Source organism: Notamacropus eugenii, chromosome 1 (assembly GCF_028372415.1).
Source record: "Notamacropus eugenii isolate mMacEug1 chromosome 1, mMacEug1.pri_v2, whole genome shotgun sequence".
Lineage (NCBI taxonomy): Eukaryota > Metazoa > Chordata > Mammalia > Diprotodontia > Macropodidae > Notamacropus > Notamacropus eugenii.
Window position 1 is genome coordinate 485,777,053 of NC_092872.1, and position 17,141 is coordinate 485,794,193.

At 43.0% G+C, this 17,141-nt stretch overlaps 1 protein-coding gene across 4 annotated transcripts in view; it reads left to right on the forward strand.

Moving 5' to 3' along the window:
- Positions 1–17,141, forward strand: part of ADAMTSL2 (ADAMTS like 2) — a 48,604-nt gene that overhangs the window by 24,374 nt on the left and 7,089 nt on the right. For 3 of the 4 annotated variants that reach the window (XM_072632870.1, XM_072632867.1, XM_072632871.1), the window contains 3 exons: positions 6,733–6,830; positions 13,763–13,889; positions 16,424–16,637. In XM_072632870.1, coding sequence (XP_072488971.1) covers positions 6,733–6,830; positions 13,763–13,889; positions 16,424–16,637 — 439 coding nt within the window. The remainder of the gene's footprint in view (positions 1–6,732; positions 6,831–13,762; positions 13,890–16,423; positions 16,638–17,141) is intronic. The other variant, XM_072632869.1, reaches the window with a different exon arrangement.

Sequence of the window (17,141 nt, forward strand, 5' to 3'; positions counted from 1 at the left end):
TGAAGGGAATAACAGGGTTTGGTGGGTTTTGCTTTTTAGTTTTTTGACAGAGTGGTTACATCAGAGGTGCTCATGAGGACATTGAACAAACATTGAACCTTTCCTATGTGCTAAACCTTCAGCCTCTCAAGTAATTCCTTCTGTTTCCTGAATTTGTAGAGTTGAGCTAAAAAGAGCAATCCTTTACTTGTAATTTTACAGGATATTTCGTAGCCTTACAGATCCTTCAAGAGGTTAATAATAAAATAAATCACATAATTTGGACTTAAAAGGTCATTGACGAGTTGGAAAACATCCAAAAGAAAGCAACCAGAGTGGTAAAGGGGTGGGGGGGATTCTCTCAATAAAAAACACAAGCATTTATTAAAGCACCTAAATGAGGCAGACAGAGGTTAAGTGACTTGCCCAGGGTCACGTTGATGCTAATCCCTCTGAGAGGGGATTTGAATTGTCTTCCTGATTATAGGCCCAGCACTATCCACTACCCCATTTAGCTGCTCCAAGGTTATGATATGTGATGATGAGTTGAAAGAACTGAGGGAGGGTGTTAAAACCTAGAGAGAGAGGGCAGAATGATAGCCATTTCTGAAAGGCAGTAATGTGAAAGAAGGTTCAGACTTGGTTCCAGAGGGTAGAGCTAGGAGTGGTGAAAGGAAAATGTAGAGGCAGATTTAGGTTTGACGTAAGGAAAAACTTCCTAATTACTAGAGCTACTCCACACTGGGATGAATGAAATCAGGAGGTAGTGCTTTGCCCCTCACTAGTAATCTTCCAACAAAGATTGGATATTGGGTTGTTGGAAATGCTGCAGGGGAGATTCTGATTGAGGCATAGCTTGGACTAGTTGACCCCTGAGGTTCCATCCTGTTCTTTTTCTTTTATGAGGTAATTTGGGTTAAGTGACTTGTCCAGGGGTCACACAGCTAGTAAGTGTCGAATGTCTGAAGCCGAATTTGAACTCAGGTCCTCCTGACTCCTGGACCAGTGCTCTATTCACTGTGCCAGCTAGCTGCCCCCAATTCAGTTCTGACCCTGTGATTCTGGTACTGTCTTTGACCACCCCAGATCTGCATGTCCATCACAAATAAATTAAACCAAAAGATCTAGTCAAGAGGAGAACAGGTGTTCTCATGATCAAACAGTTGAATGAGAACAGAATGGAAGAGGGACTGGTCATAACTTTTAGGCACAGAAAAGTTTTAGAAAACTTTATCTGGTTAACAAATACATCCATATCAAGAAAATCTGTTTGGAAGAGTGTTTGGGGACATCCTACTTTTGAATCCATATAAAGAAGGAAAACTAAGGCCTTCAACAAATTCCCCCTTAACAGTATAGAGTCTGCCCCCAGAGAGTATTTCTGATGTATTTGTGACTGAAGATTTCTTCTGCAGGCAGGATAGGGTGGGATAGACACTGTCTCCAAAGTGTGACTTGCATGGCATGTGGCTGGATCGTGGCCATCTCTGGGACTGCTCTGTCCCCTGGCAACATCTACAGGACCAAAGCTCCCAGGGAAGTCACTTGTCTTCTCACCCTTCAACTCCTCAGAGGATTAGGTGGCAAGGATGGTTCTTCTGGGAGACTTTCTATTTTGCCCAGTCCTCAGGACTTCAAGAAAATGCAGGTCTAGAAGGTTGAAGGGACCTTGATTGCATGGTCTCCTGGTTTTTTGGGTGGATGATGAAGAAGACCCTGCCTTGATACTAGGCAGCCAAAACAACAGACAATTCTTGCCAAAGGGAAAAGATTGTTCTTATACTACCCTCCCTCCCTCCCCTGCCAAAGCTTTGCAGAATAGAATCACCTTGACTGCCTCTAGTTCTACTACCAGGTCATCTTAGACTAAGGAACATGGAGAGAGAACATTTCATCTGTCTCCCTGCTCCTGTCTTTCTATCTCTGTCTCTTTTTGTCTCTGTCTCTCTTTTTCCATCTCGCTTTGTCTCTGTTTCTCTGTCTCTGTGTCTGTCTCTCTCTCTCTTCCTATGATAGAGGTTCTTTAATAGCTTACTGCTGTTTGTACTCAGATGACAAAGTAGAATAACAGTTATGTCTGCTCTTCCATGTGGTCCAGAGCCTAAATGTTTCCAGATGATAAGACATCTCAGTTATTTATAAGCCAGTGCAGGACAAGAGGGGACCAAATGCCTCGGTTCATTTAAAGACCACCCTCTGAGCGCTAAGGTACTTGGGAGGGGGTATAGACAAAGGATGACTTCTAGGTCCCAAGGCAGGTCTCAGGGAATTCTAGAGAGGGTTGATTTTCTGATAGTCAGATGTTAGAGACTATTTGTCTAATTTAAACTGAGATCCTAGCACATCTTTCTGGAGTAGTGGATATGTAACTATTTAGTGGGAAGGGATTGAACCTGAAGCCCCCTTCCAGAAAGACAGCCTAGTATGTTGAAAGGGAACTGACTTTGAAATCAAGTGACCTAGGTTTCAGTCCTACCTTGCTGTGTGACCTTGGCCAAGTCCCCTCCCCTCTCTGGACTTTAGTTTCCTCATATAGGTTATGAAGAGTTGGATTGAATAATCAAAAGTCCCTTTGAGTTCTAAGAATGTGATGATTCTATAAAACAAATCTGGATTTTTTTCCCTGGAGTATGCATTTTAATTTTGAATGAATGAGTAAATGAGTAAATGAATGAATGAGTGAATGAATGAATGAATGAATGAGTGAATGAATGGAAAGCATTTATCAAACGTTATTATCAGATACCGTGTTAAGCTCAGGACAGAGATGCAAAAAAGAGATTGATTGTCTCTGTCCTCAGAAAGTTTACACATAGGGAAGGGGCAGGGAAGGGTGTGAAGTCATGGGAAGCACCTCAGTAAAACTGATCCCATCTTCCCTCTGAACCCATTGTTTCCTGTGGCCCCACTTTCCAAGGAGCTCCACTTCCTCCTGGGATCCTTTAAGGCTCATAGCAGGGACTACTTGTGTAATTTGTTTAGAATGCCACCCAGAAACAGTCTCTGATTTGTGTGTGTGCATAGTGTGGGGCAGAGAGGAGCTTGTTTGTTCTAGGGGAGCCTCAGAGAACGGCAGTGTGTCCCGTCTTTGCTGGTGGTGCCAGATTTAGAGCTCTTCCCCTGGGCCAAGGAGCCATCAGGCGATGAGGCGGGCACAGAGGCAAAGATGTTTGGGAGAGATAAAGCCCCTGGTGCAGTGAGCTGAAAAGTGAGCAGGCTAAAATAGCCGCGTCTCCCCTCAGTTCTAAACACAGGAAATGATGTCTCCCGGTTGAAAGGTAAAGTCAGAGCCGGGGTTTGGAGGTTGAGAAACAGCATGAAAAGAAATGCTATTTCCATTCTTCTATGGAACTGCTACAAACAGTTAAGGGAGGGGCCATTGGAAATGTTCAGAACAAATGGTATCCTTTTTTTAAGCCTTGGGAATGAAAAATAACAACAATCACAAAAGAACTAAACCACAAAACCAACCCTGAAAAACAGACCTTTGGGGCTGCTCCTTGGACACTGGCATCTCAGAGCTTCCCCTGTCTAGAAACAGTCTCCCCTCCCTCCCTCCCCTGCCAAGGCTTCACAAGATAGAGCCACCTTGACTGGTTCTAGTTCCACTGCCAGGTCATCTCGGACTAAGGAACATGGAGAGAGAACATTTGATCTCCTATCTCTCTGTCTGTCTCTCTTTTTCTATCTCACTTTGTCTCTGTTTCTCTGCCTACCTCACTGGGCTTGAAACAGCTTAGCAATGGGCGTCGATATTGTAACATAAGATTTTTCAAACATCACAACTTAACAGCAGTTAAGACATGATTACACTCAGGGTGCAGTATTATCTGTTGCAGCCTTGGGCTGCCCTAGCCCAATGAGAGGGTCCTCACCCACTCATTTTCCTGGGCGCTTCTTTCCGAGTTTGTACCTCAGAGGATTTCTAAGAAGCAAACCTGTTGGCATTGTTGTGCAAATAGATGAGATGCTTTCCCCCCCAAAGAAGCTGAATGTGATGCAGTAGAAATGATGCATAGGCAGTTACTCATGAAAATACCTTTTGTTTCTCAAAAATCAAGAACAAGTTTTGAATAGCATTTTTAACCTCCCCCCAAAATCAAGTATTAGTCACTGTGCTGGACTGAGAGTAGTCACACATAACCACTAGGAAAATGTAACTAGATAAAGATGGCAGCATTTCCTTACTCTGGAGGGGTGTGGCTCGTTTAATTTCTCCTAGATTGGGGGAAAATGGAATGCTTTTGAAAAACAGAACTCTAGACACTATTGACAGTTACGTGTTTTTCAAATAAAGCAGCTTGGTACAATGGACAGAGGACCTAGGTTTAAACATCCCCTTTGCCAGCTTACAGCCTGTGTGACCTAGGACAAGTCAAATCGCTCTCTGGGATTCCTTATCTGTAAAATGTGTGGGCTGATCATATCACTCTTTTCCTCCCACTCTCTCTTTTTCCGTTCTTTCCTTTCTCCTGCCTCTCCTCTCCTCTTCTTCTTCCTCTTGTCTCATTTTTTCTCTTTCCTATGAACTTCCTTTTGCTCTCTCTTCTTTTTTCATTCCTCTCTTCCTTTTTCCTCCCTACTTCATACTTTTCTTTCTCCTCTCCTCCATCTTTCTTCTTTTTCTTCTCTCTCTTTTCTACCTCCTGACTAAAATGCAGAACTGGGGTTGTCCCCAGTACATAGGGAATGACTATGAACAAATTCATTAATTAGAGTCCTATTTGTGGGGATAATTAAGGCCCCATGTTATCACGAGGGTGGGACTCCTCTGGAAAATGGAAGATGAGTATGATTCATGCTTGCTTATGAAATCTGAATAGGACCCATTTCAAACCACAGATGGCTTTAGCTGACAATAGCTGTCTAAACATGATGCTGGTTAATAATACTATTCTGTAGTACTTTAGTTCACAAAGAACTTTCATCACAACAAACCTGGGGGGGAAATTCTATCCTTCCTAAAGTAGTCATGTGGCCAGTAAGGAAAATTAAAACTTGAATTCATGTCTTCTGAATTTGTTTGATGCCCTTTACATTATACCACACTGGTTACTGAATCTGCTGATAACCTGGACCATATTAAACTGACATGAACCCAAGTTGACTTTTAGCTTAGGTCTCATGGCAATATATGATGAGAATATGATTCATGGCTTAAAATGTCAGACCAATTAGATAGGATCCTTACCATACTTCTCCTTGTAGGAGCAGACCTTGGGGTAAGTCAGGAAAGAACTTTCCCTGAGGTCTGGCTAACACCTCCTCTGCTTTCCCAGAACATCCTAGCTTATTCAGGAGTGAAACCCAAAAGTTAGAGTGGTTTGCTGCTATTGATATAAAGCACAAATTTAGTTTCTAAATTGAACTTTTAGATTGTGTTTGCATTTCAAACCCAGAATAAGGAGATGAATACACATAGTAAGGCTAGATTTAATCTAACAGTATTTTTTTAAAAAGGATGAGTCAAAACTCACACTTAGCAACTGGTACTTTTCAACCTAAGTTGCTGGATTGAACATTGCAATGAATGCAACAAAAAGAGCAGTGAATCTGGTCCTAAGTCTACCACTAGCTATTTGACTTTGAACAAAGTAGTTCACAAAGAACTTTCATCACAACAAATCTGTGGGGGAATTTCTACCTTTCCCAAAGTGGTCATGGCCAGTAAGGAAAATTAGGACTTGAATCCGTCTTCTAAATCCAAGTTCAATGACCTTTACATTATACCATACTGTTATAAGAAAAAGAAGTCCCTTCTCTGGACCTCAGTTTCCCCATCTATAAAATGAAGGGGGTGGATTAGGTGGTCCTTTAGTTTCATTCCAGGTCTGAGATTCTATGTTTTAGTATTCTATGTTCTGAGGTCCCTTCTTGCACAAACATTTTGTGTTCTAAGGTCCCTTCCAGCTCTACCACTTCCATATAATTCCTCAGTACTTTCCTTTTCAAAAACAACTACAAAAAGCCAGTTTGTGTGTGTAGACCCAGACCTGAGCTGAAATGTGAACGGGGGAGTCAAGAGGAGACTTGGCAGTGCAGAGAGCTAGGGCTGCGGTACTCACAGCTGACTTTTATGAGGCTTTGCAGGCCAAGTGGCTGATGTCCACCATTCAATTAAGCATCTCCAGCTGAGGAGGGGGAAGCAGCAAGGACTCAGATGTTTTCAGCCTAGGGATGCCTTTTCTGTAGCCCCAAAAGCCTATAGCTTACCACCCCAGCTCAGCAAAAAGGAAAAGAGCTAAGAGTCAGGGTTTGAGAAGCTTGCAGTCCCAAAGCTTTTGTAGGGATCATCGAGCTGAGCAGAGTGTCTAAGAGGACCCTGAGCTCCAGGCTCTTCATGTCCTCTTCTGGAAGGAGATATTATATCTTTAATACCTAAGATGCTCAGGTTGAGATTTTGAGCTGGGAAACAACCCGACATCAAAAATCAAACATGCAGATTTTTGTTCAGTTTTGAAATATTTCTCCTTGTGGGTGCTTTTATCCCATTCTCTCTATTTCTAGAGAGTGGATGCACTAACTCTAACCAGGCTGGGGAATTCTACTGGGGGAATCAGGACAGGTATGTTATTAAAAAACAAAACAAAATAAAACAAAACCACACACTGAAAAAAAAAACCCCAAAGAAGCCCAAACTAACCCCTTTCTACAACACACTGCCAAAATCCAAGCCCCAGAATCAGTTGGAGGGTTCTGTGGGACAGGCTGGAGTTTTTCCTCGTCAATTTCTGTGGTTGGTTTTGTTTCTAGGACCAGGCCCAAGTCCAGGAAGCAAGGTGTGAGTCCTGCTGACATGTACAGGTGGAAGCTCTCTTCCCACGAGCCTTGTAGCTCCACCTGCACAACAGGTAGTTGTCATGCATGAGTTTTGATTTGTAGCCACCAATGAGCCCACCTCCCAATGCATGAGTCATCATCATCACCTCACTATCACCCTCACCATCACGTCTCCATTACCATTGTCATCAACATTGATCAAACACTTCTAGTACCACAGAATGTCAGATCGGAAAGGGGCCTGAGAATGGGTAGAGTATCAGAGCTGGAAGAGGCCCTACAATATAGAATGTTAGAGTAGAATGGGATCTTAAAGAAGTGAGAGCAGAAAAAAATAATGGTCAGAGCAGGAAAGAGACCTTTGAACATAAGATGTTAGATATAGTATATAGAACCCTGGAGTTGGAAGGGACCACATTATTGAAAACAAACTTGTTCATCAGATCCTATACACTAGAGGTATCAAACTCCTGGCCACAAACTGGACAAAACCAGATTAAAAATGAATATTGGAAATATTTAACAAAATGAACAAAAATAAAACACATTTATTTCTACTTGAGTTTGACACCACTGTGTACACAATAAGATTCCCAAGTTACCCTCTAGAAGGTCACAAACTAATTATGATCTACTTGTAATTACCTATGCTAATCTATGTAGAATTGAAAAGAATAATCCAAAATCACATAGATCTGATTTTGTCACATATTTCCCTCCTAACAGTTTTTCCTTCCTAATTGTACTTTGATTGGACAAATGTGTTATTTAAGTGAATTTGTTTTCCAGACTGAACATAAGTTGATGTGAGGTAAGGATTGGAGGGAAGGGGAGGTGTCTCAGAAACTCCTAAAGGTGGACAATCAGAAAAAAAAAAAAGACTGCCCTGGGATTAAATACTTGTCTTAGGAAAAGAACATGTGAATAATTTAGAAGTCATAGTATAGATAGACATGAAATAAACATGCTTAAAAACAATAAGATGTTGAGAAAATATTTGCTTAAAAATTACTTTCTGGGGAAGGAGTGGAGTTAAGAGCTAGATAAGACTGTCTTTGTTTATTTGGAGATTTTTTGGATTTGTGGGGAAGAGAAACTTCAGTTAGAGCTGAGGTGAGTTCTAGTTTCTGTTAAGACTAAGTCTAAAGCTTAACAATATCCTAGCCTCATCACTAGGGTACTTTCTTTGAGTCATTTTTCCAGTAATAAGTATGGGTAAAATTGAACCAAATAGACTCTGGATCTTGGTTCCCATTGGAAGCAAGGACAGATATTTCCAGGAGGTATGCCTGGTATTGTGCCCATCGATGCCCACAAATATGGAGGAAATTAACTGACCCACATGAGATCAAACCCACAAGTTTTACCTTATTAACAGTGTGTGTTGATTACTGAGCAAGCTACCCACATACTAGTCAATACCAAAGGAAGATCACATGATTATGACTGTCAGTGCTAGAGTAAGTACCTTAAAAATGAACCAATATCTCTGATCTTGGCTCTACACCAAATCTCTGATAGATTTGACTTTATCTTTCCATAATAAATAAAAATTAATTCTCTTTGACCATGCAGACAGAATTACGTAGCTAGCTTAGAAAGCCTAATTTACTATGTGACCTTGGTTAGGGAAGTCACTTCCTCTCCCTGGGTCTCAGTTTCCTCTTCCATAAAATGAAGGAGTTGGATTAGACTCCAAGGTCCCTTCCAGCTCCAAGGTTCCAGGACTCTATTTGGCAATAAGATAGAAGTACTTTCTGAGACCAAATTTAAAGAAGATTGGCTTTGTGATGGAAAGATGGAAAGTGGAAAGAATTCTTTTGCTCAGAGTCAGAAGACTGCAGAGTTCCAGCTCTGTCATCAATTTGAAGAGGGATGCTATGCAAGTTACTTCATATATCTGGGCTTTGACTGTCCTCATCCATAAAATGGAAAGAGTACCAGCTAGTTATCTCCCCAGAAGTAGTTGTGAAGGTGAGGTGAAATAGTAGGTGAGAGAGGGTTCTGGGAAAAGTCTGAAGCATACTCCATCTCACAAAGGCTAGGATCTATCGTTCAGAGCCATAATATCTGAGGACTGGGGTCAATTCATTACAACACCCTAGACAAGCAGATGGCTCCCTGCTTCCCTGGGCTCCTGCTTGTGCCAAAAGAGCCAGGATACACAAATCAGCAGGAAACAGAAGCCTTAAGTGACGGAGGCCTAGCAATCTTGGCATCCTACTCATTTTAGGAAGGAAAGCTATTGCTTCAGGAAGAGTATAATAATAGACTCATGTGTGTGGTAATGATAATGTACCCCTGTGCCTAGAGCAATACACAAAGACCTTTAGCCCTATCAGCCTTAACCTTCCTACCTTTTGTCTCCTTCAGATCTTGTGTCCTAGAATATTTAAAGAGCTGTAAATACTTTAAGCCTCATCTCTCCCTCTTCCTCCAATCTTTAGGCTGCATCCATCTATAAGGATCTGCTTATTTGAATAGATGCTTCAAAGTGTATTTTTAGTCCTGAGTGATCTGATTGGGTTGACTGAGACAGCAATGATGCTGAGATCTCTATCTATGGGAGGATGCTGTAAAGGAGAACAAGAATGTTTATTTGTGGTACAGTGGAAAGGTTCTGGAGTCACAAGACATGGGTTCAAATTCTATCTCTGATAATTACTGCCTGTGTGACCTTAGACAAGTCACTTGTACCTCTCTGATCTTGAGTGTCTCCCTTTGTAAAATGAAGAGATTGGATTAGAAGGCCCCTGAGTTCCCTTTCAGTTCTGTCTCTGTGAGACAAAGGAAGTAATCTGGTTCCTCACTGCTAATGAATTAGTCCCCAGAGATGTCCTCATGGATGGCACCAATGGTGGAGAGGGATTCTTATAGCTGCTGAAGGTCTCATGGACTTTCAGAATCTGTAGTGACTTAGAAGTCAGCACTGTCTTCCCAGATTGTTTAGGAAAAAGTCCTCTCCCTGAGGTTGAAGATTATACAGCCTAAATTTGGAAGCAAGGAAAATAGTATCTGTTGTCTGGCTATGCTTTCTTTCTGGGGGTTGGGGGGCAGATCAGGAGGGAAAAAGTCCATGTTTTCTCTCTTAAGGCAGTTTGGTGTGTCTAACTTGAGGTTTTAGGAGATGGCAGTAGATGGGTGGTGGTGTGAGGGTGGGATTGTTTTTAATTTCCTAATGCATGTTGCAGTAGAATTTATTCAGATTGGTGATAGTCTGCATCATTGGGGAGAATATCCACATCGATAACATCATAGATGCGGTGGGATATCAGAGGATGTTGTAATTAGGAGTATCTTTGATTGAGGGGGAAATTGGTATACTCACAAGAACCAGTCTCAGTCACTGAATCTTAGCTTCATACCATTTAGCCTTAGAAATAATCACCTATACCATCCCCTCCATTTTACTGGTGAGAAATTTGAGATGCAGGTGTAATAGCCTGTCCAAAGTCATGTTGGAGCCAGTAAGAGCTGCTATTCTGACCTAGGCTCTCTGACTCCAAATCCCAAGATTCTTTCTACTTTATCACAATGTCATGGCTGGTTCTAGTTCCAGTGCTTATAACTCCTTCTGCATTCTTCAGCCTCTTTAACTCCTTGTCATCCTTTAAAGCCCAACTCCAGGCTGCCTTCCCCAGGGAGAACTCCATGAGGTCTCCAGTTAGTAATGGCTTTTCCCTCACAATGAAATTAGTTTGCATCTTTTGTATGCACTAATGGTGTAGTTACATTACATCGTAGTTAATTTGTGTTGTATCCCCTTCCTACAGTGCCTTACCAACACCCCATTCTCCTTCTCCACTCCTTCCCTAGGCCTCGGGTTCCTCATTTGTAACATGGGATATTTGAACTAGATGATTTTGAAAGTCCCATCCAGCTCTGATATTCTATAGTCTGTTTTTACATGCCATATTTAAGGTCCCTTTCAGGGCTCACATTCTATATTCTAAGGTCCCTAGCAGCTTGACATTCTATGTTCTGTATTCTTATATTCCATGTTCAAAGTCCCTTCCAGCTTTGACAATTTCATATTCAATGTTCCCTTGAGTTCTAATAGTCTGTGTTTGGTGTCCATTCCAGCACTGATATTTGATGTTCTAATATTTGGGTTCTGATATTCTGTGTTTTATATTCTAGCATTCCATGTTCTAAGGTCCCTTTATGCCTTAACAGTCTGTACTCCATAGTCCCTCCCAGCTCTAACCATGTTCAGGGTCCCTTCTAGCACTGATATTCTGTCTATGTGCTAACATTCTAACTCAGACATTTGATGTTCTGAGAAGGTAGCTTTGAAACACCAATCCTCCACTTGTTTTCCCCCTACAGTCCCAAATAGAAAATACTCCCCCTTTCTCCCCAGTATTCTCACTATTCTGATGGCACATAACTCTCTCTTTTAAGGTTCAATTCATTTTAATCCAATTCCCTTTGAGCCCAGAAAAGTGCTAGATGATGTTGGGAGATAGGGACATGAGAAATAAATGAGATTCCTGATTTCTAGGATTGGATAAACTAGTTGGGATGATGAGGCTCGCAGCCAGGCCAGGGATGTGCCACAGGCAACTCAGGAAGGGATTAAAGCACTTTCATGGCATCCCAGTTCAGAATGTTGGAGCTGAAAGGGACCTGAGAGACCATTTCAGCTCCACCCTCTTGTTTTTACAAAAGACAGAAACCGAAGCTGAGAGAGAAAGAAAGGCCCAGGGTCTTTGACAGTGAGTCAATGGCAGGGCCAAAACTCAAAGCCAGGTTTCTGGACAAAGAGTATGATGTTCTTTCCATTAGACCAAGTTCCTGCCCCACTTCTCTCCTACCTTCCATCCAGTAATAATTCTAGCTCCTCCAATTGTTGGTATTCAGAAAAATCAGTGTCACTTTCAAAATCACTCTCACCATTTAGGATTTTTCATTGAATTTAAAAATTCAATGCTCTCCCCAAGACTAAGAAATATTTATAGCTAGGGAAGATTTTTCCATCCGAAGAGACCCAGGAAACAGGAGTCTGACCTGGGAGCTAGAAGTTCAACCATTTCATACTTAGATCTGAATGAATTTGATTATGTTCATAGCACATCAATTTAAAAAAATATAAACAAACTTTGTAAGTTATAAAGTTATCTTAACTTTAAGGCAGGACAACTCGACACCTAGTTTAGGGGTTGGGAGTGGGGAACAGGTGAAGGAATTATTTAAAAAACAATTCCACCTCTCTCCCTCTAAATGTACCTTTTCAACTTTACCTCCCACAGAAACATTCATCCATCCTTCCTCACCCACCACCCTCCCACCCCCAACCCATTCCAGTCTCTTGCTTAAGAATCTGCTATCCTTCCTCAGAAGAAACATGGGCATAACAGTGGCCCATTTTTCATTTTGTCCCAGGCTTGCCCAGTAGTCCAAATGCTGTTCAGGGCCTTACTCTTCCTCATAGGTCTCTGAGAGGACCATCAAGGGATGGGGTGAAGATGAAGCTCAATGGTATTTTGTACCTCCAGCCTCTCAGGAATGCAACCTTGGCTGGTGGGAGTTGAATGACATCTGAATCTTGGGTTTTTTTGACCCGTAAAAGCCTCTGAGTATTAGCTTCTTCATTATGCAGGCAGGAAAACTGAAGCACATTGTGCATAACTCTTGAGAAATAGCATAGACTAAGGGAAAGAGTGCTGGATTGGGAATTAGGAGGTGGGACCTGGGTTCTAATTCTGGCCCTACCATTAACTTGCTGTGTGGTCTTGTGCATTTAGTTACTCCCCTTCAGTTTTCTCATCTGCAAATTAAGAGAGTTGCAATAGAAGGTCTCTAAGGTTCCTTGTAGGTCTGACATTCTGTGGTTCAGATGAATCCTAGTTCATAGAGCAGCAAAAAGGACTCCTGCTCTGGGCTTTGTACTTCTCTGGAGTCAAGTAGCTCATTCAGTGACCCTGGGCTCTGACTGCCTATCACACTGAGCAGCTTTCCTTTGGTCTGAGAATGGGGCTACAGGAGAGTCAGGGGAAAAGACGTCAGAAATTCTTGTAGGAGACAGTGCTCAAACCTCCCTCAGAAAGTAGTTCCGTACAGATTTTCCATGGAGGGCTAGGGGAGGTGATCTCCCTGGGGACAAGAGAATACATGCCCAAGAACCTAGGAAATGGGGTAGCCTGTCCTCTTTATCTCTTTCTAGGGAGGGGAGGTTGACCTGAGGCCTTGGGGTCCATGACCTGGCCTTCCCTTACAGATAGTTTCTGTCTGCTTTCAGGGAGTATTGGGGTATTAGGCTATTGTCCCATGGCAAGAAGCTCTTGGAACCCACCAAGACAGAGATGGCTGAGGGTTCTGCTATGTACTACCAATCCCTGTAACTCTCTGAAAGAGCTGACCCTTCTCAACCCCTAGATGGACCTGGAGGGAAATGGAGAGGACAGAGGCAACCTCCATAGCTCTCATGCTCCCTCCTCTGGATCTTTTTTGACTTGGTGGTAGAGGTCCAGTTTTGCCTGGGAGGAGAGTTATTGGGCTTGGGTTTATGGCAAGCTGTAGCGAACTGATGCAAAGAGTGCTGGAAAAAGGAATTGGGGAGTAGGAAGCAGCCTTCTTCAGTAGAAAGGATTTGGAGTCAGATGAGCTGAGTTCGAATCCTGGCTTTGCCACTTACTATCTATGTGAGTTTGAGTAAACGATTTGACCTTTCTGGGCCTTCCTTTCCTCATCTATAAAGAGAGGGAATTGGGTTAGATGATCTCTAAGGCCCTTTCTAGCTCTAAATCTAGTCTCTCAGTTTTCCAACCTATCTGTTTGATAGCCTCAGAAAACTGGTTGGCCAGCATTGCTTAACGCAACAACCCAAGAAAATGACTGTAGATGCCACCTGGATTTTGAGCCATTGGCTTGGCATATTTGTTATGAGCAGCACCTCCAGGATCCTGTTTGCTTGATCCACGTTCTGACCCACTGAGCATATCAGGAAGGAACAGGTTTTTCACAGTCCCAATGCACTTATTTTCCTCTGCCTTGAAACTAGGGGTCATGTCAACGTATGCCATGTGTGTCCGTTATGATGGGATTGAGGTGGATGACAGTTACTGCGATGCCCTGACCCGCCCGGAGCCTGTCCACGAGTTCTGTGCTGGGAGGGAATGCCAGCCAAGGTAATATCTCCAGCACATCTCTCCATAATCTCCTTGGTGGCCAGAACTCATGGGCTTCAGGATTAAAATTTTCTCTTGAGGAGATGCAGTCAGATGAACCTCTGTGGGCTTTTACTTACAGGAGATATGAGGGATTCCTAGGGGAGGACAGAATGGGGCCACTGCCCCCACCCCCACCCCATGCTGTTGTAGGGAATGAGGCAAGGGAGTAAGTACAGCTTAAATGTTATTTCCTGAGGAGAACTGTGACATGATTTCTTGGGACTTGGAAGATATAGGTAGTAGTGGTGGTAATGGTTGGTGTGTGTGTATATTTGTGTGTGTGTGTGTGTGTGTGTGTGTGTGTTGCTTTCTAATTTCACTTCACATGTGAATTCCAGAGATTTGGGATCAATCTATAGTATGGACTCCTTTCTCCCTTTCACTTACTTTGAATTTTTTTTTTTTTAAAGCTATTGGAAATTACCCTTGTGCATCTAAGACCACTCTGTTTCTCCTACATTGTCTAAGCAGTTCTGACCCTATGAAAAATTCCCAAGCAGTCAGTTCTCTTTGTTCTAGGGATGATGAGACGAGGCTCTTTGTTCCTACACAGACAAGCTTGTTGTATTAGGGTTTTGTGTGTGTGAATATGTGTGTGCACGCACACATATGTGTGTAAATCATGCATTACTGACTGTGCAGCCAAATTCACCTTCTTCCTATTTCTCCCTCCAACTCTTCCACTCCTATTTGCCCAAAGTACAACCCTCTCTACTCCAAAAAGCAGGCTGAGCCTCAATTAACCTCTTCTCCCCAAAGACTAATCAGAGAAGAATGTGCCTATGAATGTCTGAGAAATGCTAGAGGGAAATAGGCCACCCTCATTTGCCAAAGGGGAAAGGGTAAGATGGGCAGAGAGCTCCCGGTGGACTGCCAGGCATTTCCAAGCCCCTGTGTGGGCTCTTAATAGTCTCTTGTTTCTGCTAGGACATGTGGTCAGGAATGAAGTAGAGGCACTTGAGACAGAGAGGGTGAGGTGGGGTGGTCATGGAGGACAGGACATTCCAATTTCTGAGTGTAGAATGCTTGGAAAGGGAAAGTGCCTGCACTCTCTGTTGTCTCAGGGTCTAGACCAGCAGTTGGCTGGGCTGGACACCCTGTCCTGAGGCCTGGCAGGCCTTAGAATGCCATTCTTCCAAATAATACTCCCTTGCCCCAGTAGAAGAAATTCTAGCCATTTAATTTTGATGCATTTTAGGTTCATAGCTCTAGAGGTCAAAGGGACTGAAAAGGTCATCTTAGTCCAAGATCTCATTTTACATATGAGACATCTGAGGCTCAGTGAGGTCATAAGTGACCATCAGAATTTAAATCCAGGTCCTCTGAGGTCAGAAGAAGGATTTATTAAGTTCCTACTATGTGCCAGGCACTGTGTTAAGTGCTTTTTCACAAATATGGTCTCATTTGATCTTCACAAGAACCTTGGGAGGTAGGTGCTATGTATGGTCCCCATTTTACAGTCAAGGAAACTGAGGAAGGCAGAGGTTAAATGACTTGCCCAAGGTCACACAGTTAGCAAGTGTCTGAGGCTTCAAACTCTGGTCTTCTTGACTCTAGATTCAACATTCTATCCACTGTACCATTCAGGAATCTGGGATGTATGGGGTGTTCAAGAAAGACTAAAACCTCTGGTATGAGGGTTTGCTGAGCCCTTTTTAGGGCTGCTCATCCACTATGGATGGCCACCTGGCACTCAACTCTTACCTGTGGCTCTAAGAAGCTGCAGTTTGTGCCATGGTAAACCATCTCAGCAGACAAACTAAACCAGGTTAAGGTAACTGACGGGTCTCTAGCCTATGAGTGAGTTAGGGGGTTGTCTATCCCAAGCATGTGAAAACTTCCCCCTCTCCCACCGGTGGAATGGGCAGATGAGAACAATTTGTTCCAATGGCCAGGAAGGCAGCTGAAGCAGGCACTGTGGAGAGCCTAGAGCTTGGTCAAATCAGACACCAATGGCATCCACTGCATCCTATGCCATCACCAATCTTGTTTTTTGTGTTACCACTGGACTTTGATAACTCTGAAAGAGAAAAGGCTGATGACTTTGTGCACCTCTGCCTTGTTTAGATTCAATTCATGCATAAGTAAAAACGGCACTCTATGATATCACTGAAATGATAATGAAGGACAAAGGACCATCACCACCAGCTAGGAATCTGGGAGCAGTACTAGAACAAGCTGACTCCTTCTCAGGCCTACCTTATTTAATCCTCCATCTAGGAGTTCTTCAAAGAACCAGATTCTCCAAGTTGGAACCTCATGGTCAATCTCTACTTGAACATAAATCTCTGACAAAACAGCAAAGAGGAACCCAGTATGACCTTGGCTTACTAGCCCATTCCACTTTTTGGAGAACATTGTTTATTAGGAATATACGTAATAACTTTGATCAAGTCTAATTTTGCTACTTTATCTCACGTCTCTAAATCTGCCCTCTTTGGCCAAGGAGAACCAGTTGAATCCTTGCTCATTCCTTTCTTTCTGCTTTGCAGGTGGGAGACCAGTAGCTGGAGTGAGTGTTCTCGAACCTGTGGGGAGGGTTATCAGTTCCGCATTGTTCGTTGCTGGAAGATGATCTCACCTGGCTTTGACAGCTCTGTGTACAGTGACTTGTGTGAGTCAGCAGATATCACCCGGCCTGATGAGCGCAAGACATGTAAGAACCCAGCGTGTGGGCCCCAGTGGGAAATGTCGGAATGGTCAGAGGTAAGGACAAACTGTGTGTGTGTGTGTGTGTGTGTGTGTGTGTGTGTGTGTGTGAGAGAGAGAGAGAGAGACAGAGAGAGACAGAGAGAGACAGAGAGAGACAGAGACAGAGAGAGACAGAGAGAGAGACAGAGAGAGAGACAGAGAGAGAGACAGAGAGACAGAGACAGAGAGACAGAGACAGAGAGACGGAGATTAATTGTGCCCTTGAATGTCACTGTAACTGGTATGTGTTTTTGAATATGCGGGCCTGTAACCTTAGTAGGTCAGCAAGGTGGCACAGCAGTGGATAGAGCAGAGCACTGGGCATGGAATCAGGAAGACCCATCTTCATGAATTTAAATCTAGCCTCAGATACTTACTAGCTGTGTGACTCTGGGCAAGCCACTTAACCCTGTTTGGCCTCAGTTTCCTCATCTGTAAAAAGAGCTGGAGAAGGAAATGGACAACTTCTCTAGTTTCTTTAACCAAGAAAATCCCAAATAGGGTCATGAAGAGTAGGAC